This window comes from Amblyomma maculatum, chromosome 10 (assembly GCF_055883805.1).
Source record: "Amblyomma maculatum isolate TAMU_Amacu chromosome 10, ASM5588380v1, whole genome shotgun sequence".
NCBI classification, from domain to species: domain Eukaryota; kingdom Metazoa; phylum Arthropoda; class Arachnida; order Ixodida; family Ixodidae; genus Amblyomma; species Amblyomma maculatum.
Genome location: NC_139353.1, coordinates 83,371,692 through 83,394,149, shown reverse-complemented (window position 1 = coordinate 83,394,149; position 22,458 = coordinate 83,371,692). Strand labels below are relative to the sequence as shown.

General features: G+C 48.0%; 1 protein-coding gene across 1 annotated transcript; it reads left to right on the top strand.

The window, feature by feature from the left end:
• The first annotated feature begins 14,698 nt into the window (after window positions 1–14,698).
• On the top strand, window positions 14,699–17,156 carry LOC146176897 (uncharacterized). Its single transcript, XM_084583009.1, has one exon. It carries the CDS (start codon window positions 14,749–14,751, stop codon window positions 16,687–16,689), a length of 1,941 nt encoding a protein of 646 aa, XP_084439135.1. The 5' UTR covers window positions 14,699–14,748; the 3' UTR covers window positions 16,690–17,156.
• The last annotated feature ends 5,302 nt before the right edge of the window (window positions 17,157–22,458 follow it).

Sequence of the window (22,458 nt, the reverse complement as noted above, 5' to 3'; positions counted from 1 at the left end):
ACTCCCACCTTCCTTTCTTCCCTTACAGAGCGGTTGAGGTGTCCACAGAAAACAAGTGAGACAGTTACCGCGCCTTTCCCTTCCTATAAATCAATCACTTTTTTGGTTAAGATACCCGGATTACCCGGGGTCGATTCCGACCGCCGGCGGCTGTGTTCCGATGGAGGCGAAATGGAGGGGCCTCCTTGTGCTGTGTGATGTAAGTACGTTAAAGATTCCCCAGGTGATAGAAATTACTCCGTAGTTCTCCACTAACTACGGCCCCTCGTCCTCTCCATCCACTTTCGCTCCCACCTTCTTCTCTTCCCCTACGGTCCGGGCCAGTTGTGCACTAGCCCCGCCTGGATGGTGCAGCGGTAAGACGCCCGACTACTGTGCCGGAGTACCCGGGTTCGAACCCGACCTCGGCGGCTGTGTTTTGATGAAGCCGAAACGAAGTGGCGTCCGTGTGCTGTGCGATGTCAGCGCACGTTAAAGATCCCCAGGTGGTCGAAATCACTCCGTAGCCCTCCACTATGGATCCTCTTTCTCTCTTTCCACTTTCACCCTCGACATTCCCGAGCCACTTTATCACTTGTAACAAGGATAAGAAATAGCAACATACAGAAAATCATCGATGGACTCTTACCTTACCCCGCCGGGGTGGCGCAGAGGTTAAGGCGCTCCACTACTGTTCTAAAGGACGCGCGGGAACGTATCGCGGCCTCGGCGGTTGCTTTTCGATGGAGGCGAAATGCAAGGCGCCCGTGTGCTGTGCGATGTCAGTGCATGTTAAAGAACCCCAGGTAGTCTAAATTTCCGGACTCCTCCACTACGGAGTGTCTCATAGCCTGAGTCGCTTTGGGACGTTAAATCCTACAAACCAACCAACCAATTCCTACCTCGTTACGTTGTGTGCAGCAAACGAACACCAGAGCAAGGTACTCTGGCCAAATTACCCGTGTCCAGACATTGTCACTGCCGAAACGCTGATTGGTGTGTGCTGGCTTAACCAGCATAGGGAAGCTGTGGGTACGTACAGGAGTATGATGGACGCGGTGAACGTCCGATGCCGCGAAGTGCTCCGTCAGCGGCGCTGCCCTGGTGCCTTCTTGGAGGTGAGCTCACCGGTCGTAGTTGAGTCCTCCTTTCGAGATCTCTCAGAAAGAGGCAAACAGCGCTGAAGCTTATGAAGTCTTCCGTCCTCAAAGTAGGCGCGGAACGAAAAACGCTGCACCGGCTCGAGCAATCTTCTCTTCTTCGAAGGCTAGCACGTGCAAATTTGTACTTCGCGGCGCATATTGTCTAGCGACATCTCGTGAAGGTGAACACATTTCCAACGTCTGAAGCCGCATAGGGCATCGGGAGAGGGAGGAATGTGGGAGTGAAAGCGAAAAGAGAGAAAATGTAACCGTAGTGGAGGGCTCCGGTGTAATTTTCTCGGGATCCTCTAGTGGTCGAAATCACTCCGGAGCGCTCCACTACGGTACCACTTTCTCTCCGCTTTCTTTCCCACATTCATCCCTTGCCTTGGAGCGGTCAGCTGTTCACAGAACAGTTGTCAAAGATACTGCCCCTTTCCTTTCCTGTGAACCAACTATTATTTTTATTATTATTATTATTATTATTATTATTATTATTATTATTATTATTACTGCTATTGTTATTAAAGCGATCGCTTCGCGAGTTATACGCCTGGGCAGAATACCATTTGCCCCTACCGATCACGTGATGTGCCCGTTTTTCAAACTTAGTAGTAGTATCAATTAGTAGCATCTACCCTCTATTAGAGAGAGGCAGTCATCTTTTATTATGCCTATTCAAATATCTATTGTAGGCTAAAATACATCAGAGCACGTTAAAAAATGGTTTCCCTTGGGGAATATAACTGCGGTGAGAAAAGAAGTGAATTGCAAAGGCAGGTAGACATAACAGAGGGCGGTAGCTGAGACTGAAGGTTTTGAGTTAAATGAGCGCAACCAGAGAAATACAAAATTAGTTATCCGCAGATCACTGGGAGGGGCTTTTATTGTGTAGTAATTAAGTGGGTTGATGACGACGAAACGATATCCGAATGATTTGTTGACGAGGAGTTGCATGCTTAGCTTTTAGCTTTCATCTCCCGAAGTAAGAATGCAGTTTTCAGAAAATAACTTATTTCAATGAGTCAGCTCACATATTCTAAAGCTATTCATGTACTTTCATGGTAACTTATATGCCGTCCTAAAATAAAATCAGTATGTTTTCAATGATTACTTTTGACCCTCAGTTCTAATCTCACAGCACCAGCTGAATATAACCCAGAATTCTAAACATTTCTTTTTTTTTTTTTAATTTGAAACGTTTTGTGGGAGCTTGTCTTCAGAGCTAGAAAATTGTTCCGTAGCATAACGCGATGGTGCTGATAAGTTAAGGCAGTGATTCAATTAGAAATGTCAGAATATGAGCACGTTTTTAAAAATTTTGACCATTACCACTTGCGAAGAGCCCATGCAGAACCGAAGCAGATAATAGCAACAACCTCCGTCATCTTTGTAGGTCTTCGTAATAACATTTATCCACTACACAACAGGCCCCATGAACGCTAGTGCATTGAAACGTATCGTACTACATATGAAGCAAAAAGTACTAAAAGCTGATTACCGCATGCTTTGAACACGCGCAGAAAGCAGTTGGTATAACACTGCTATAACTTTGTGCGAATCACTTTTGAAATGGATTCCGTAGGTGCACTGAACTGCTCCATGACTCACTTTTTTGGCACATGTGCGTTTTCATTTGTTCTGCATTGCCATTTGCTATATTCCTCTATAGGGGGTGACAGACTTTCTTTTTTTTTCATAATATTTATCTTTCTACATCTCAGTATGGTGCCTCACACTGTACAGGTCGATTAACTTGCGGAACTCCTCTTGCTCCTTTTATCTTCCTCGGCCCTTCCCAAGTGACTCTGAGAAGGTACTCAGTTAAATTTAACTCCAAGTACTGAGAATCAGTGTGATTGCATGAGTGGCTTTTACAGATACGAAAAAGAAAATACTGAGTAATACAGTAGCTGTATTAAACGCCCTGTTCAGAATCAGGGAGTACTGTCTCGCTTCCATGCTTCACCCTTTCTGTCATGATTTATACAGCTGACACGTTAGACGAAGTCCAAATGAACTCCAAAAGCTTCTTTTGCTTGTTTTATACTTTAGTTACTCGCTTTTTCTTTTAATGATCCTCATTTCAGTGTGCTTCGTGATTAATTTTTAGTGACATTCAGTTTTCGCTCCCTTTAACTGTTTGTAGGTTGTTATTTTAAGCCCTGTAAGAGATACACGTCAATGCTATCTGTGCTCGTGGATTGTACACTAAGACGGACATGATGTACGTGATAGAACTCAGAGATTAAGCAGATAATCATTTAACTAGAATTACCCAATCAACTTTCTTTTGATTTTGGAGGCCAATATTATCATAACAAAATGAAGGCAGAAAACAAACATAACAGCTGAGCCAAGCCTCCAAAGTTCTTTGTCAACAATCCGGCTCGAAATACAAAATATTTAATATCAGAAATATACATTCTACAGTTCCTAAAGCTGGTTACGTGCAAAGCACATGTTAAAATGGTTGGTTTGGTTTGTGGGGCTTAACGTCTCAAAGCGACTAAGGCTATCAGAGACGCCGTAGTGGAGGACTCCGGAAATTTCGACCACCTGGGGTTCTTTAACGTGCACTGACATCGCACAGCACCTTCGCATTTTAGGAGTGAATGCGATTTCCGCGACAATACTGCGCCCAGCGATATCGTTTTAAAAATGCTAATTTCTATCATTTTCCTAATGTAATGGTCGCCCCTAAAACGAAATATAAATCTTTGATTAGTTAACTTCAGCTAAATCATTTCTTAATCACCGAGCTCTACCGCTTATATAAGACCCACCTTGCTTTACAATACAACTGCGAAGATCAGGCTGACTATCTCTCACATGGTTTAAAACAACGATCTGTAACCAGTTAAAAAAAAAAAAATACGCCCGTTATTTTCACACGTCTGAGGTTACAATGCACGCACAAAACACTTTCCTGAATTGATAATAGATAGTTACAAGGAGTTGAAACTTCCCCATTCAACGCATTTTGGTATCAGCGCAGAGGAAAGACGTTTAATCCCCTCTACGTAAGCAAACACCGTTTCATTGCGGTGATGAATGCATGACTAGAGAAGCTGTCGTACTCATTCCTTCCAGAAGACGCTTGTAAGCGCAGCTGAGAACTGCTGCATAAGGAATTGCATGTTTGCCAAGAAAGCTTCGTCATTTTCTTACCCTATTATCGCTGGTCCTAGTAAAGCGAATAAACAAAAAATCTGGTGCAGTTGATCTAGTCATTCCAGTTGTTTAGTCCAGATGTTAATCTAGTCCTTCCAGTGATACAGCAAAGTTAAAGCAAAGCAGTCTTTTTGTTATACCTGTGGTCGAATCAATCTTCACAAGTTGCGCTAGCCGCAGAAAGTGTAAATTTATTTCTGTTAATCTGATCAGGAATAGGGATGATATCAGGTCAGTTGTGAGACAGACAAGCCATATATGAATACATGATAGTCAAAAGGATGTTTCGCAGCAATCATTTCTCGTCGTGAACGCCACGTGATCATGAAAGAATGAACTGACACGCCGCCAAAGCTCAGCGTATACCCACTACTGTGAGGCCGCCATCGCAAAAGGCCCACCCTACACTCAAGACAATGCCGGCGCATAAACAGAGACGCGGAGGAAAGTCGGGTCGAAAAGCGCCTGCAGCTGCAACGCGTACCAGTACATCGCAAACGCAAGGTCCGCAACAGGAGTGCTTGTCCCTCATGTCGCTTTCGGACGAACTCTTGACAGCCATACTCCGCCTACTAGACTGGCACGGGAGGATACATATACAGTCAACGTGCAGGCGTCTGAAGGATATTGTGAACAACGGCCCTTGGCTGCGCAGTGCACGCTTTACTCTTAACGACATGCCGTTCGTCTTCTCTACTGTAATGAACAAATTTCGAGCTGAAATCGTCACAGAACTAGACGTAAGTCATTACGTGCTCGCAAGTTCCCAAAGGCTGGCGGATGCGATCGGACTATGCAAGAACCTCGTCGTGCTGCGCTGTGTTCACAGCCGTATCTTGCCAGCAACCCTTTTTAGACTAGTTCGGGACAACCTACCAAGGCTTGAAAACCTCTACTGGTCCGTGATACAAGAACCACTCGATGAATTCCCGCCGCCTAGCGAAACCGCTACAAGACGCTCGGCGAGAAAGAGTAAGTGCACGGACTTGCCAGCGACTCTGAGGCATATGTACGTTGAGGCCATCTCGGAACCTGCAAGCATCGCCTTCGTTGAAACAGCACTGAAGCATTGTGAAAGCTTGCGGTCCCTGCACTTCCACGAGCGTGCGGGTTCAGTGTCCGGGGTGTCGAGCCGGGTTTTGTACGCCTTCCGATCTGGAACGCTCGACAATTTCGATTACATAACATACACTTGTGAGCTCGCATCCAGCTCTGCAAAGCGACCTGAAATTCCTTGTTCATATGCAGGGAACCTTTTTGGGGACTTCAGCAGGTGCGTCGACGTTTACAAGAATGTCACACTGAGAATGAGGCCCAGACGGAGCTTCAGCTGTACCATACTCGCCGAACTGGAATCTACCGTTGACATCGAGAACCACAAGCAGCTGACTGTCGCGATCGCTAAAGGTGCAGAGGAAATGAATTCCCGCCTTGTCAGGGCAACGTGCAGGGGGACATTCCGCCATCTCAAGGCGCTTACGCTCGTTCACATGTTCACACGCCATAACGTCCGCAACCAAGCAGCCCTATGCAACTTCATTAGATCATGCGTTGCTTTGACCGAACTGAACCTCTCACTATTCCACTCCAGCGAAGACTTCAATTGCATTTCCGTGCTCGCCACTGGAGGGCTCGACAACGTCAGGTCACTGGCCTTAGCTGCTTGTGCGCTGTGCAACCCGAAACGCTTGGAAGTTCTCAGCCGAGCGTCCTTCAAGCTGCGAGAACTGGACGTTCGTTCCTGCCAAGTACTAGGAGGTGCCGCACTCACGTGCCACGTCTGCCATTACAAGAGCAGCTGCGACGACGCTTCGCTCGGTCCTCTTCATCTTCTGCAGGGCCTGAGGCGCCTGACGCTGTGCGAGCTTGGTCACGCTCGCACGCTCAGCTTCTTGATCGGATGCAACTCGCTTCTGGAACTTCGGCTCCGGAACATGGGTATGTGGCGTTCCGGCGTCCACCAAGACATGTCGCCCATCGCCAAGCTCTGGAACCAGTTGCGCACATTGAAGTTGGAGAGTTACTACAGTCCTATAGACTTTACCTTCTTGAAGAACGTTGGTGTGGCTCCGATGCTCACGCGTCTCTGCTTGGGGACGGTCATTAGAAGCAATTTCGTGGCGGACCTTCTTCCCAACAAGCTGACAGTGATCTGTCCAGCTGCAAGTGTCATTCACTTCCACGCGTGGTACTTGGACGCAGCCCTCCAGGGCGATACTTTTGTTTTGTGCGCGCCGTTCATTCGTGGAGACAAGATAGAAGGCAATGCGGATGAGCTGTTTGTTTCTCCGGCGGACAAGGCTTGGTTGTGCAGATGCTTGAACTACATCGGGGCCGAAAAGCACTACGACATTACGTGACCTAACATTTCAAATTCAGCTGACCCCCCTCCTCGTCGTGTGAAAAGACAGCTGTCGGTAGATATGCGGCCTAGTGCACGAATCAACAATACCACGTACCGAGGAATAGACGTTACACGCTGAAAAAACGGGCGCTTTCAGGACAGCTCGAGTACATTTTCCGCTCGGCCTTGTAAACTATGGCTCATTTGCACCGCGCCGAACGCCAAAGACATTGAAAAGTATTTGTTTCTGAACACAGGGACGCAATTTTTTACTTCGTTGGGACTTTCTTATGAAATAAATTTTATCGTCATCACATTCAAACCGCCGTTCATGCTGTTTACGAATTTGCGGAACGGAAAACCAATAAGGTTTATGCATAGCGCACGTTTAGCGCAGCCTTGGTAACAACTCGCGTTCGCAATCAATTGCAGAATTTGACGGCTACTGATTATCAGTAGATAGTTTCGGCATGTAATTGGACGTTTGGTATCAGATGGAAGTTTGAGCAAATGTAAGCTCCTCCATTCAAACTTTAACGAGCTAACGCGACGCAATAAAGCATTCTGTATATTCAAACTCTGTGTGTGAGTGTCATGGCCTCATAGAAGAATCGGAGCAGCTCTAGGGCAGCATAAAGCAATTGACTAAATGCCAAGCTTTTCGCGACAAAGTGATAAGACAGTGATGGAAAGGTAAGCGTAGCATCTGGACAAAATGGGAGCAGTGCGCGCGAAACACGAGATAAGCGCAGAGTGAGTGCACAGATTTCTGCGACGTCAACTGCATACGCATGCGCACGCACAACGGAAAGAAAGCCGTTGTGAAAATTTCCACTAAGGAAAGGAAGTGGCAAGAAGTCATTGCGCATATTGACACTCTTTAAATTATGAAGGAAGTCCGTTCATAATGCAGTGCCGTAATTGTTTCCTTTCTGGTTGCCATAAAAGTGCTCGAAAATACAGCGACCGAGAAATGTTTTTGTTCAGTCTTCTCCTTCGAAGGTTGTGGGAACGAAGCGCCGTTCTATTTTGTTGCGCCACCCAAGCACACTTCTCGTAAAGATGATGCGGCGACATGCCTTACAGCGTGATGTAGCGACGGAAACGATTTTGTTATGGCATTGTTATCACTGTTCTTAACGTCGGTTTGTGGTTGGTATTCGTGGTGAACACCTGTGTTGATCCTGCAAAGCGAAAACATGACATCAGGCAATTATTGGACACGCAGTACGTCCCACCGGGGGTTTCCCCTGAACCGCCGTTTGACTTTATAAAAGCAAAAATTCAGTTCTTGGCAGTTTTTATGCACCGAATAATGGCAAAAATGACTGTCGCTTCCCTTCTGTCCACAACGCCCCGCTCCATTCCTGGATGCTAGACACACGTCCATTTCAGTTCCTGAAGAAAGCGCTGACTTTTTGAGCTTTAGCTAATTCCTTTTCACTAAGCTTGCGAAAGCCATGTCAATTGGCAATTATTAGGCTTGTTTTCTTCGTTGACAAGTTGCGTGATAAAGTAGCTCCAGAAAACTTCATGCGTCTGCGTGTCTCCGCAAATTTGATGTGGCCACAAAAGGTCTCTTTTCGGGTACATTGACCTTTTGCCGACATGAGATATGACGCGTAGGCAAAGAAATTCACGCGTCATCCAGAGTCTAGAAAAGCGATCTCCAAAAATCGCCCAGTAATTAGAGTGACGCCATCGGGACAGTCAGATGGTCGCATTGACCCATTAGATATTTAATGAATGTCTACAGTGATTGAAAACCCGTGAAGTCTGACTACATTGAAGAATGTATCACATAGATCAAAAAATGATTGTGATCGATTCCGCTGTATTAGGAGCGAACGCATGTATTCAAGGGCGTTTTTATTAAGATATATTCAGTTGAGTTGCCGTAAGTTACGAGTTGATTCAGTTGAATTGCAGCAGATTAAGAAAAGATTGGGTTAGATTACGGTAAATTGCTGTGTATTAGAATATGTTTGTATACTGGTGTGGATGAATAGTGGATTTCGTTAGATTAATCTGCATGAAGGCGAATTTCGGTGGAATGATTATGCATTTTGATAGATTGTGTGATAGTGCAAGTACTCACGGATTTCGCCTTAAAAACGCGTCCTTAGTCTTTAGTGCCTTCCATATTTTGGAGCGAAAACACATGAAAGTTTTCCTCGGAAACATTTATATTTCTAGACCTTGCAGAAAAACCAAAGCTTGCAAACCTTCGGCGACAACAGACGGAACGACATGTTGCGGCAGCAGGAAATGATTTCGGTTCATGTTTTCATGAGCACGTTGCTTAGATGTTGCTATTTTGTCATCATACACCCGGGTTCTGCTCGGCTCGAACGTGGAGTGTCCATGGCGATACGTTACGTTGCACAGCTTCATCGTGGCCCATAAATTTGGAGATGGGAGACATGAAAGTTTTGGCTGGAACAAATATATACAGTCCGCTTTAGATATTGTGACCAATCATGCGACATCTGCTGTCCTCTAGCTTTCTGTAAGCAAACCTAGGTTTAGGTAGATTGCCAACTGCTGGGGCGTAAATTTGCTGCAATGCAAATCCGTCTCCAACGATCTGGAACCCCACTTGAAAAAAGTTCAACATTTAAAATTCTGAGTTTATCCATTCATCGGTCGAGAACGCGGACTGCTTGGCTTTCTCAGACTAAAAAACAAGCGATGCATACCTTGAATCGGATCAAACGTATTATTGCTCTCAAACCCGGTGGCGCTAGCAAACTTGTCGGTCGACATTTGGCGAGAGCAGTTCTACAACCACGCATCCTTTATGAAGTACAGTTCCAGCATTTCGCCAGTGCTCAGTAGAATTGCAGGAAGCAATCAATCTAGAGGCTATCATTTGCCTTCCCCGCATCACCTCGATCGTGGCTTTTCAAAAGAATGCCCAGCTCAATACATTATATTAGTTGGCGCAGCAGCGCCATGGAGCTCATATATCCTTAAAGGGTTCATGACACCAAATTTCGGTATATAAACTCTTTATTACATCTTATTCTCGATGTTCCAGGCAATTAAACCTCAAATTTTCAGCTCCAGCGGAGCTGCGGATATTTTTAACACTAGTATTTGCGTTTCTTCGTGAACAGCTTGCATGATCTGGCCACCGGCGTAACCGGTGACGACATAGAATGGCACCGCATTGTCTGCTGCATTTTCTATGCACGAGCAGCGTCAACAGCGGTTATGCTATTCTAGGCCCTAAAGTTACGCGAAGCAGATATAGCTGGCCAAACAGCAGTCATGCCGCTAACCGCTGTTACTGCAAACTGCTTTCCGATCTCTGTTAGTGCTTTTAACCTAAGAACTAGCGGCGCGTGTGGGCGGGATTCAGGCGCACGCCGGAGCCCAAGTACAAAAGTCACATGGTGGTGGTGGAAACATTTTATTGCCATCGGAACAAATAGTGGGGGCGAAGCCTCCTGCATGGAACTTGGGTGCTCTATTACTACATGGAAGACACCCTTATACGGCAAAAGGAAGTCTTTGAGGAGCAATCCTCCTCATAGCACTGGAAATGATCTTCCGTTGGTCTTGACTTGAGGTGCTCTTCATGAGAGACTCCCAGTAGGACCCTGCTAAGTTCTGTGATGGGGGATGAGGAAAGGTGGGATATGTAAGAAGGATGTGTAGGAAGTGTCCTGGTTTGCCGCAGAGTCTGCATGATGAGAAAAACTGGTCTGGGTATTGGGCATGTAGTAGTGCAGGGTATGGAGCCGTCCGAGTCTGCAAGCTTCGCCAGTGTACGGCCTGCGCTATGGTGAGAGAGGGGGCTGGGGGTGTATATTCCCTTCGTTTGTCCCGGTAGTACAAGAGGCGCTCCTCGGCCTGTACATGAGCGGGCCCGTTCGAACATTGTGCACACTCTACACAGAAACATGCTTCAAAAACAACACATAAAATGCGCATAGAGTGCCATCCGACGTCGCTTTTGCACAATCTTCGAGTACCACCCGACAGCGCAGCAGCATAGAGCTGCAGGCTACATCGAGTCACCCAATACCCCGTTCCGTTTTAGCAGCATCGTTTACGCCGCTCGTTGTCAGGTACAATTGTCTTGCCCCAGCCGCATCATGAGATAAGCTCATGAGGCTTACAGCACAGAATGTCGTAAGCTTACAGCAATGGTGCCGCCCCCCGCGAGCGCGGCTGACGACAGCGCTCTAGCCGTCTACTTTGCCGTAATCGTCGCTAGGCCTAAATTGCTTAGCATCGAAGCCTCAGCGGACGGCACTTCGTAGTGATCAGCGAGGTGTTTTATTAAGAAGCACTCGATCATGGAACGTCCTCTCAACCCCATTGTTTTGTAGTGAAGGAAGTAATTATGTCCGGCTACGCCTTAGCAGCGGAGCCAGCGTATACAAGAATACGGGCGCCGTACCTGCGGATACTGCTGCGCGGCTCTAAGCAAAAGCTTCCATTGTATGGGTCAGCATTTCTCAAAAAGCATTCATTGTTACAAAAGCAACACTACGACAGCCAAAGCGAGACCTCGGGTGGCCGCAGCTACGTCGGGAAGAGGTGTAGCTACGGTCTCCTCATAAAAAATCAGTCCGCCATGACATTTAATTCGCGTTACCCCTATGCCACGGGCAGGAGCTGCCAACTCGAACCGCTGCTTTCATATGGGAAAGTGATATCAAAATCAGCTTGCCAGAACCGTTTGAATTCCCGTTACCCCTACGACACGCAGGCACGTCCATACGGTGTGGTTGAAGCGGGACTTTGTATGTGGGCTGGATAGCTTAAGCTCTCGCGTCGTACACTTAAAGGATGAGCTTAAGAGTCCCCAATAATGTAGCACCTTATACTGATAGGGCGTGATAGGGTAATAATGTAGCAGGAAAAAGAAGCTTCCGCCGTTGCTTTCGCAATTCAACTAAAGTTAACCAGAGCTAAACCACAACATTTTTTTTAATTCTCTTTTCCGGGGCTTGAATTATTACGAGAAAAATTTTAGCGTGATTTCCGACACAAGCGCAAATGATCTGCCGTATCGCTGCGCGGACGGCTAGCGAAAAGTTCAAAGGGAACGGCCAGCGCGGCAGTGTTTACGGCGGGGGGGGGGGGGGGGGGGGGGTGCAGTGCAAGTTTTACCAAATCAAACCAATGGCGGCGGTCGCGCTTAAGGTGGATGTGTGGGCAGTAACTAAATCGCGCTTCACTACAGTCTGGGTTTTGTTTTTAGAAACATGCTGAGTACACTTATTGGGAGTCATATTGAGCAAGCGCGAACACAGTAGTGTATCGGCAGCTTGTCGGCGCCGGCACAGCAGCAGACGACGATAAGTCAGTCTATGACGTCACCAACCGTCTCAACATGGTAATCGCGGTCGGTGGGAGGAGCTTCGCGGTCTCAACTTCAGTCACTTATTTTGAAATAAGGAATGCGTTAGGGAGCTCAAACTTCGGAAAAAAAATAATAAGTTCCCGTATTATCTGCCAGACTACAAAAACCGCAATATATTGGATGAGCATGGCATGACCCCTTTAAGACCAGCCTGTTGTACTAACCTCGAGCATTACGGCCTTATGCTTCGTCACGCACCACCACGAGTTCTCCTGCCATCGAGTGCTGTCCAGCTGAGCTACAAACTGACTGACGTTCGTCGACCAGCCTCGTCTCAAGTGACGTCGTCAGTTGGCGAGAGGATCCTGAAACAAGACACTGCTCACGATTTGATCATTGCATATTTGCTACTCGGCAATGATACATCTAAGCTCTGCTCAGATCGGGAGCGTTCACGGTAAAATGTTGCGTTGCACGTCGCCATGTCGATTCTTGCACATGCGAACCTTTTGTTGAATGGCAAAGGGATCCGTATTAAAAAATATTCACGGGGAAATTATTTCCTATTTAATAGTAAGGCGCGATTGAGCTAATAGTGGAAACCTGCGGCCATCTTTTCATTAGGCTTCTCAAAAAAGGACGCTCTGTTCTTATTTTACTTTTTATTCACACGTGACACACAATGCCTCACGCAAGGCAATGAACAGATTTTGAGAACTTAAGGGTAGCCTGTCCGCCTCAAAAGTAACGATTCTATAGTGTAATAATAATAATAATAATAATAATAATAATAATAATAATAATAATAATAATAATAATAATAATAATAATAATAATAATAATAATAATAATAATAATAATAATAATAATAATAATAATAATTAATTGGTTCGCAGCAAGGGAGATGCGCAGTATCTGTTATACTTGTTGTTGTGGACATCTGAACTGGGAAGTAAGGAAAAGGAGGAAGGTGGGAATGGAAGTGGGAAATAAGAGCCATAGTGCAGTAATTTCGCGCTAAAGACTGCTTTCTTCCACCTGGGGATCTTGAACACGCACTAAGATCGCGCAGCACACGGACGTCTCTCCGTTTCGCCTCCATCGAAACTCTATAGTCTGATCAACCCACATTTTGGTTCAGTGCAGTTAATTTACTTTGCGTTCTTATATGTTAGTATTGACATTTGATTTATGGCGTAACCTTCCATTTAAAGTTATTCTGATGTTTGTCTTTCGACACGCTCGACAAACCTAGATCTTGTCACAATGCCACAACTACGCCACGCATTTTGCTGATAGGAACACCTACATGGTCGCCTTAGAATGTTACAAAAGCCAGGTGATATCAAAGAGCTGCGATTGTTATTCCCTCCAGGCTTCAATATTTCGTTTCCCCGTCAAATTTCTTCAACCGTATTTCCGTCTCCTATGCCAAATTTCACACCTGATCGAGCGTGACGTGTTGTTATGGCGGAAGCATTTCTTGCCTCCTGCTTCGTGTGACCAGAAAACTTTCCACCTGCAAATCATCCAGATATCTTTAGTAATCAAATTATTCAGTAATAATAATTCATGAAAAGTGCGATCTGATTAGTCATAGCCATGGTTAGGCAATGTTTGTCATAATCATAGTGAAACAAAGCGAATGGTGTGTGTTCTCAGATGCGTCGAACACACGCAAACATCGCTGTGTTAATGTCTTGCAGAAGAGTGTAATCTGCCCTAAGTTTTTCTCTGAGATTTTTTTCTCTGAGTTTTTCTCTGCCCTAAGATTTCTCTGAGCGTAGAAATTCTGAGATTAAGCATGCTTCGACAGTTGCTACAGCACTGAATCACTGATTATGCTTCACTTCTGTGCAGACAGCCCTAGCAATAGTATGACGGCAGCAGATGAGCCTAGTCTACCGTCCTCTGGGCATTCTAGTCCGTAGACAACACTGCTGATGTATGTGCGGAATCCTAGTGGTGTTGGACGCTGACCTTCTGTGAACCTCCAAAGTGGCTGTGCATCTCAGCCCAAGACAACTCGGCTCAAAAGACAACTGCAATCTTTCTTCGATGCGAAAATGGTGGACAACGATTTACCAGAGTTCACGTGGCAAGCTTGCACCAAGCAGCAATTTACGCTCCGTACTACGGGGTTTCAAAAGCAGCATTTAGGTGAAAGAAAAAAAATCATCGCGAAGCCAGACTACAGAGATTCGAGGATTGGTGTGACGTGCTATGTTTTGAAGCATCGGACTCTTTTTGGTGCTAATATTTTCGTTCAGCAGTTGATTTTTCTTTCGGTATTTTGCCGCAGTCCACAAAATGAACCGAATGCCGATGCTATGAACCACATAACAGTTTCGTTTCGTTGAAGCGTTCAGTTTAGTTTCATTATTGGTGTATCCTCAAGCGACTGCGTACACCGCTATCACCGGCGTATAAAAATGCTCCTCCGGAAAATAAAACCAAAGAGAAAAACAAGAGGAGAAAGAATCGATATACCAAACCCATTCTGTAATCTTGCCGTAAAGCACACTCGAACAAGCATGCCCCTAGTCACCTAAATAGTTTCACTCTGCTCACTGCACTAGGTGCAGTGACTACCTAACGCTTGTCTATCCGGGAGGGGGGGGGGTGGAGTCGATCCAGTTCTCTTATCTCTCACGGATCCGCGCGTGACCACTAAATCAAAAGGTGATAATATATGGTGACCTGCGATAAAGCAGCTATTTCAAAGAGTGCCCACAAGGATTCAGCTTCAGTCGGCAAAACAGCGCGAAGGCGTCAGTGCAAGCCTCGGCATGCCTTCATATAAAAGTGGACATTTGTTAGACCGGAAAACACCAGTTGTCACGCTCATCAAGCAGGAGGGGACAACACTAGAGCAGAAAGAACGTCTTTCGCTCATGTCGTTTCCAGACAATGTCTTGACCAACATACTCGGCCTGTTGGACTGGCACCGCAGAATGAACATGGCGTCCCTGTGCCAGCGCCTGAATGGGCTCGTCAACAACGGACCTTGGACGCAGAGCGCGCGCTTCACCCTGCGTGATGTGCCGATTGTCTTCACGACTGTGATGCTTCGACTTCAAGCCGCAGCCATCACAGAGCTGGACGTAAGTCACTACATCCTTGCCAGCTCCCAAAGGCTGGCGGAAGGGATCAGGCTTTGTAAAAACCTCGTCGTTCTTCGCTGCGTCCACACCCGCCTGCTGCCCTCGGCCTTGGCCGCGCTGCTCCTGGGCCACCTGCGCAAGCTCGAGTGTCTATACTGGTCAGTGTTGGATAATCCGCTGGATACCGACCCTCCGAATCCCGAACACGTGCCACCGTGCGTGTCTAAACAGCTGACCATGCCTTCGACCCTGAGGAAAATGTACGTCGAGGCTGGCCCCAACGCCGTGGCGATCGTGAATGTCGTTTTGAAGGAATGTCATCACCTGCGTTCCTTACATTTCCACGGGTGCGAGACCATTGACCACTCCGGCATCGCGTGCTTCATTCTCTCCTGCTTCCGCAGTGCAACGCGGGACGACTTCGACGACTTCACCTACACTTGCGAGGAGACGCCAAACGAAGCAGAGCTATCAGTGGGGCCTACTGGGTCAGCGGAAGATCTTTACGAAGACTTCGGCCGATGCGTGGAAGTATACAAACACGCTACTCTCCAGTGGCGTCCCACGCTTAGCCGCAACTGTGTCACTCTGGCCGAAACTGAATCGAAGCTGGATATCAAGTGTCACCGTCAGCTAACTGTACTGATCGCAGAGCATGGAGAAGATTCGATATCTCGCCTGAAGACGCTGTCAAACATCAAGACATGTCGCTATATCGAGGCATTGACGTTAATGTCGCTCAGCCATTGCGACCGTATGTTCAGGTACAAGCAAAACATCAGGAACCAGGCAGCTCTTTGCAACTTCATCAGGTCTTGCGTTGGCTTGACCGAGCTCAACCTCTCAATGTTTCATTTTAGTGAAGACTTTGACTGCTGTTCCGTGATCGCCACAGGAGGCCTCGATAACCTCCGGTCTCTGGCGTTCGCCCCCTGTGCACTGTGCAGTCCGAGGCGCCTACAACTTCTAAGCAGAGCTTCTTTCAAGTTACGAGAACTGGACATTCGTTTCAGTGAGCGCGAAAGCGACCATCCGTTCACGTGCGAAGTCTGTTCGTTAGAGACCACCTGTGACGACGTGTCACTTCAGCCCCTGTGCCGTCTGCGACACCTGACGTGCCTTACTCTGCGCGATCTTCAGAATGTCAGCACTCTGAGTTTCCTGACCGGCTGCACTTCACTCCAGCATCTTCGGCTGGTGGACCTGGGTATCTGGCGCCCAAAGACAAGCCTGGACATTGCCCCCATTGCCGACGTCTGGCCACAGTTGCGGACGCTGAAGCTGGAGGACTATCATCCCATCGACTTCAGCTTCATAAGTGGCCTACCCGTGGCTCCCATGCTCACGCGCATCTGCTTGGCCACATGTGTGGAGGGAAAGTCCAGGAGCTCTGAGTTCGCTAAAACGATGAAACGAATCTGCCCTGCCGCAGACGTCATCCACTACCACCAATGGCTCGAGGATCAAGACTGCGACGACGATGTGTACATTACATCCTCTGCGTTCCAACGAGCAGATAAAATGAAAGGAGATCCATCCGCCTACTACGTTACTTCTGCGGACAATGTCTGGTTATGTTGCTGCAAGAACTACATCGGAGCCACGAAGCCATATGGCGTGGTGTAACGTGTTCTCGAACTCGCGTGTCGAATTCAGTGCTTCAAATTTTCGGTGAACACCTGAATTTTATGGCTTTCCTGACAGGTGTTCTCCTCCCAGAAAAACGAATCCGAAGGAAACACTAGATTACTTGTCTCCAAATTGATGCTTTTGCGCGCCTGTCCTTGCATCGAGTGCGCTGATAAAGTCTGTCGCGAGCAGCATGAAAGTGGTACTTAGCGATTCGCAGCCCATTGCTTTCTGCTGGAACCGAATATCATGCCTATCGGTATATTTTCTAGAACTTCGTTCACACGTGCTGTTCTTAGCCCATTTTACTGATTGACGATGACTGGCATAGTCGAGAAACAAAGTGTAGGTGCGCATTCGTGATACGAAACCCCTCTCTGACCATTTCAAGAAAGCGTATTCTTATCTAATCTTTTGACGTGCTGATAATAAAGCCTATATTTTATGTTCTGGCGTCATGCGTGGATCCCAATAATGTTCATCTGCCTTCTGTACACCTTTATTAATGGTTGGTGTATGTCGGTGGAGGCAGTGGCTCTCAGATTGACGACCGCGGTATAAACCGATAGAGGGATGCACTTCACCCGGTTCGCTCTCGCTTCATTCGCGGCCAGCTGTCGTGGTGGAGCGTTCGTCCCACAAATTATTTCAATCTCCTCGAGGTTCACCTCAGCCGTCTATCGATCTGGATGAATTTGTTCTCCTAGCTTTATTTGGACAGCGGTGGGCTAGGCATCGAGCGATGTGCCTAACGTTGGGCCGCACGCACAGGGCCCCAACTTCTTTTCTTCCTCTATCCCCCCACCCCCCTCCCCCCTTTTCGACTTCCGAAATACAAGAGCCAACTTTCTTCTGTCGCACTCTGGTGCATATTTATCAATACGATCGATAAAGAATCAGCCGAACTTATTGATTCCATGCCTGTTTCACGTCTACCTATACTCAATTCGTCACCAACGGTTTTAGTGTCGTTGATCAGAATGGAAAGTAGCGGCGTGCGATAACGTAAGTTCATCCTAGCCCCCGAAAATGCGTTACAGCTGCTCCCACTCGTTTGTATGCAAATTTAAAAGGCTTCTATGGCTGTTATAGGAAGCCATCCATCGCTGCCTGCTGCAGGCATACTGGTGACGACTTAACAGTGCCTCCTTGGGCAAAAGGGTAAGTGCAGCCTTTGTCACATGTAAACACCCCAAGAGGTTTGCTTCTTACCTCTTTAATCGGGGCTCATGGGACACTTCTGGAGTACTTATGCTCGAGAAAGGCAAGGAGGAGACTTATCGTCACCAGCGAGATTACAAACACTGGAGATGTGCAACAAGCCCCGTTATAGCGCTTGCAAACAAACCCCTTGGGTTGTATATTTTTGACGAAGACTTTAAACGTTCGCGGGCCAATTGAAACTGTCAGCATATTTCCCTGCTGCTGTCCTAAGTTTTCATACAAAGGGTTTAGGTTTTGGCAAAAAAATGGCCACCAGCCTAGGCAGTTGAAATAACGTGGCTTAGATTACAATGTACTGAAGAACATGGACAGTCCTTTAGAATTTTAGACAGCGAGCCATACCGAGGCGCTTAATTCCAGAAAGTCCCCAGTGACGACGAGAAAAAGAATTGGACTCAGTTTATATTTTTTCCTCGAGGAAGAACACGCAATCTGTTTCATTGCGTAAGCAATACTAGGCCAGGTTTCAGCCCATCGCGTAAACCTTGCCGGTAGCCACGCTTGACCTTTAGAGTGACCGCAGATGGGGCCCCTCTTCAAGCCGTCGGGTAAACCCGGTCGGTAGCCAAGCCGCGCCACGGAAGCAGAAGAAGAAAGAACAGAAAGAGGAAGGCTACGTCGGCTTCGCTTACGCAACCTAACCCCAGCTAATGTTTAATTTTTTTGTAAAGCTTTGATACGAGATGTGATCGTTGCGCTGTAACTGAATGAATAACAAATAAGTTGTGTTATTTCCGAGTTTGCCTAGCGCCCCCATCTGGGAAAGGTGTAACCGGTGTAAATCGTCTCAGTAATGAAGTTCGTTAAAATTGCTGTAGCGCATCTTTTCCTGCACGTACATGTCGGTATATTCTTTTTTCTAAGGCAAGTGTGGCATGAGTCATGCGTGGCGTCTCGAAGAAAGTTGGTTGGTTGGTTGGTACCAGGTATACGGGTAGCGTTTCACGCGCTACCAGACCTTAGGGACAATGATTTGTGCAAACACTGTGAGGCGAGAGGGACCCTCGACCACATAATTTGGGAGTGCCCACAATCTCCAGGGATAGGACAAAGTATTACGAATAGAGTAGCCTGGGATACCTTGCTGCGAAGCGCGGACCCTGCGAGCCAGCACCGCGCCGTCCATCTCGGGGAAGAGGCCGCAACAAGCCAAGGGCTACCTGCCAGCCTCTAATCTGCGGGCGCACGACTCCCCGTCTTCCCCGGCACGCCTGCCGAGAGCGGGGAAGAGGACGCCCATTTCCGATGGAAATAAAAGTTGTGCAACCAACCCCGCGAAAGAGTAACTAGCAACTGGGCTGCACCACACGGTCTTGTGGCTTCGCACACACCAACAGCCAATAAGCACTCGGCACTTTGCTTTGATTGGTCTAGAGGATGATGAAGCCCAAAAGTTGCGCACATGCACATTGCTAATCACTTGATTCTTAATTCCTTGTTTGTGCTTGTATTATATTGCACGCACTCATCAGCGTATAGTGTTAAGCTGCCACTAGATGTAGACAACGCGATGGCTCAGGGGTAAAGACTCGGCTAATAAACAGGAATTCTAGAGTTCGAACGTGACCGCGGCGGCCACATTTCGATGATGGCGCGAATGGGTCCCTGTGCTTTGGGATGTCAGTGCGCCTCTGGTGTCTCCAAGCGGTCGCAATTATTCTGAAACCCTCCATTATGGCTCCTCCCCAAGCAGCACAAATATTGGGCCCAGTGTTGGTACTACGTCGGTAACGACTGGTCTTACATTGACCCGGGCATTGCCAACACCGTACCAACACTGGGCCTAAGATTTGTGTTGCCTGTGTCTTTCTCTCACCTTCTTTCCTGGCCATGCGGTGAGGTTCCAAAATATTAGCTTCAGCTACTGTACACACCAGAACCTCCGCAGCCATCGCGCTGGCCGTCGCTTCTACCGAAGCAGATGTTATAGTCAGTGACTCCAAAACAGCCATACGGAATTTCGAGAGGGGCCGTCTGGCGGCTTCCGCCAGGAATATCCTTAAAAGCTACCGTCCAGTCCCTGGTGGGACGATAGAACTGGTATGGGTTCCGGCTCACTCGGGCAACCCGGGAACAAGAAGGCTCACGAGTATGCTCGAGGTTTCGTCGGCCGGGCGTTGAGCACCTCGTTTCCCACGGGCGTGAGGGAGGGCTTGCTCTCGTTCCATGATATAACTCGCCATTTTAGCTTGGAAGGCGCATATCTTTCCTCCCCCACATAATTAATTAAGCAAGGCCCAGGAGATACTTTGGCGCCAGCTACAAACCCTCTCCTTACCCTGCCCCAAAGTATATTCATATATATTCAAAGAGCAGGTTGACCCTAAATGCAAAGAGTGTGGCGTCGACGCCATTTTAGGCCCCATTACATCGGGGTGCGCGGCCTATCCGCCACCCGCCGATTTGCTGCCAGCTCCACATCTGGAGGAGTGGAAGGCTGGGCTGCGCTGCTCGGACCCGGCCGCGTATTGCCAAGCCATATCCCGTTGCAGCCATCCAGGCTCGGGTCACTGAGCGGGCAGGAGAGATCGACGCAACTGGCGGCCACCTGGCGCGGCCAGCAATCAAACTGAACCGCTTAAAGCCGATGAAAATAAATGTTTTCCATACATCAATCAGGTGACTACGCTAAGTGTAACAGATACTGCGTCAATCATTTCCTATAATCCAATTTACACATTTTACTACCAGACATAGATATTGTTACGAGACGGCAAGCCGATAAATAAAAAAGACAGAACCTGACCGAAGGCGATGGTAGATGACGTTTGTTGAAAGGTGGAGGACCTAGCGCACCTGCCCACGCCAGTTCCCGCTTCTTGTTCCTCATCCTTAACACTACTTGGGGCCACCGAGCGATCGCTCCGATCGGTGGACAAAGAAGTCAAAGTTCATCATATTTATCACATGACGATGATCTTGTGTGGATTGGTGAAGACAGAAGAGAAAGAAGGTAACGGCTTGCCGGCCATGATGGCAGATGAAGCCTGGCCCAGAAAGCTTTCGCTGTACCGGTCGCCAGTATTTGACGACTGGGTCCCAGTCACGCATCAAACGACCCAGGTGGGGCCGATGTCTTCACGTGTAGTATTGTATCAGGTCAGTGGGTTCGTCTGGTCGGCGTCTCGGGTCGGTCGGATCCTTTGGTCAGGTCTTTCATGCACTGATAGCTCACCACACGAGGTGAAGCCAAGGTCACAGTGTGCTTCAGATGACCTTCAAACAGCTTCGAGGTCATGTTGGAAATTAGGCCACAACCGGTTTGGGTAGCAATTTTCTCACCAACGGTCAAAGTCAAATGCCAAAGGTCAACTGACGCGAGAACTAGCTTAGCATGTGTTGGGAACGATCTCCAATCGTTCCCTTTAAAGTCGGCTTTTCCCCGCGGTAGTTACTCCAGCTATCGTGGAATGGCGCCCTCATTGGTGGTTGACATTAAGTATCGAGAGATTGCGCCAGCGTCGAGGCAGCACAAGCGCCACCCCTAATCGTGTCACTGCGCAAGCGGACAAGCCAAGTATCTTCGCCCTGGGGAACTCGGCGCGAGCAGACGCATCCTCGCGCGACTGCGAGGCGAAGGCCTCGCGGGACTTTTCCCGCCTGCTCGCCCTGTCCGGCCTCGGAGCTTATACCCTGCCCTAGCGTGGGCGAACATTCGCCCGTATCCCTGCTGGTGAGTCAGACGACCTAGATTCATTAGCGTATTTTATGGCTAGCTGATGATGATGATGGCTAGCTGGCGTTATAATTATTGCAGCAATAAATGCCTGTTTGTTGTCAGCACGTGTTGTTCCTTTGTTCCCAAGAGCACGGCCCGCAGTGGTCGGCGCGCACTCGGTAGCGCACGCGATCCCTGGGTGGGTTTGGCGGTTTAGGCTGTCAGCCGCGATTAAGCGGGGAAAACGCATTTATCCTCCTCTTAGAACTCTACGTCTGGCGCCCAACGTGCGGCCGCTCTTGGAACATTGGACGACTGTTTGCTCGGGGCGAAGGGCGTTCTTTGTCCGGACATGACAAGTGCTAGGCCTAGTGTGAATTTTGATTGCTAGGCCCTGCGGCACGCTTAAGTGTGAAGTGAATTCCGCTGCAGCATGTTTGAACTTTTTGACATGCTCAGCGCATTTTTCTGTGCCCTTTGGAGAAGTTACTTTTGTCTTGAAACCACATGGCCCACAAAGAGAAAGCGCGAGGCCTACGCATCTACGCGTGCCACAACGAACTTGCTGGTATTGCAGCTCGGCACTGGGCGTTCCAACACCGTCCAGGGCGGTGGGCACCGACCGCAAATCTGCTTCGTGCTGTGCCCGGAGTAAGACCATCCCACCAAGCCGATTTCTCCTCGCGGCTGTGTGCGCGTAACCTTTTTCCGGGTTGATTTCTTTTTTTTTTTATTGATTGAAGGTAGTCTTTCTCATATAGGCCCGCACAGACACCGGTGCTACCTCCCGTGACTCGTTAAAGGCATGTATAGAGCGCTCTAGCAGTTATGCAAGTTTACCGGAGTCATCGAGGCTTACTGGCCTCTGCACATCGTCTCGCTAC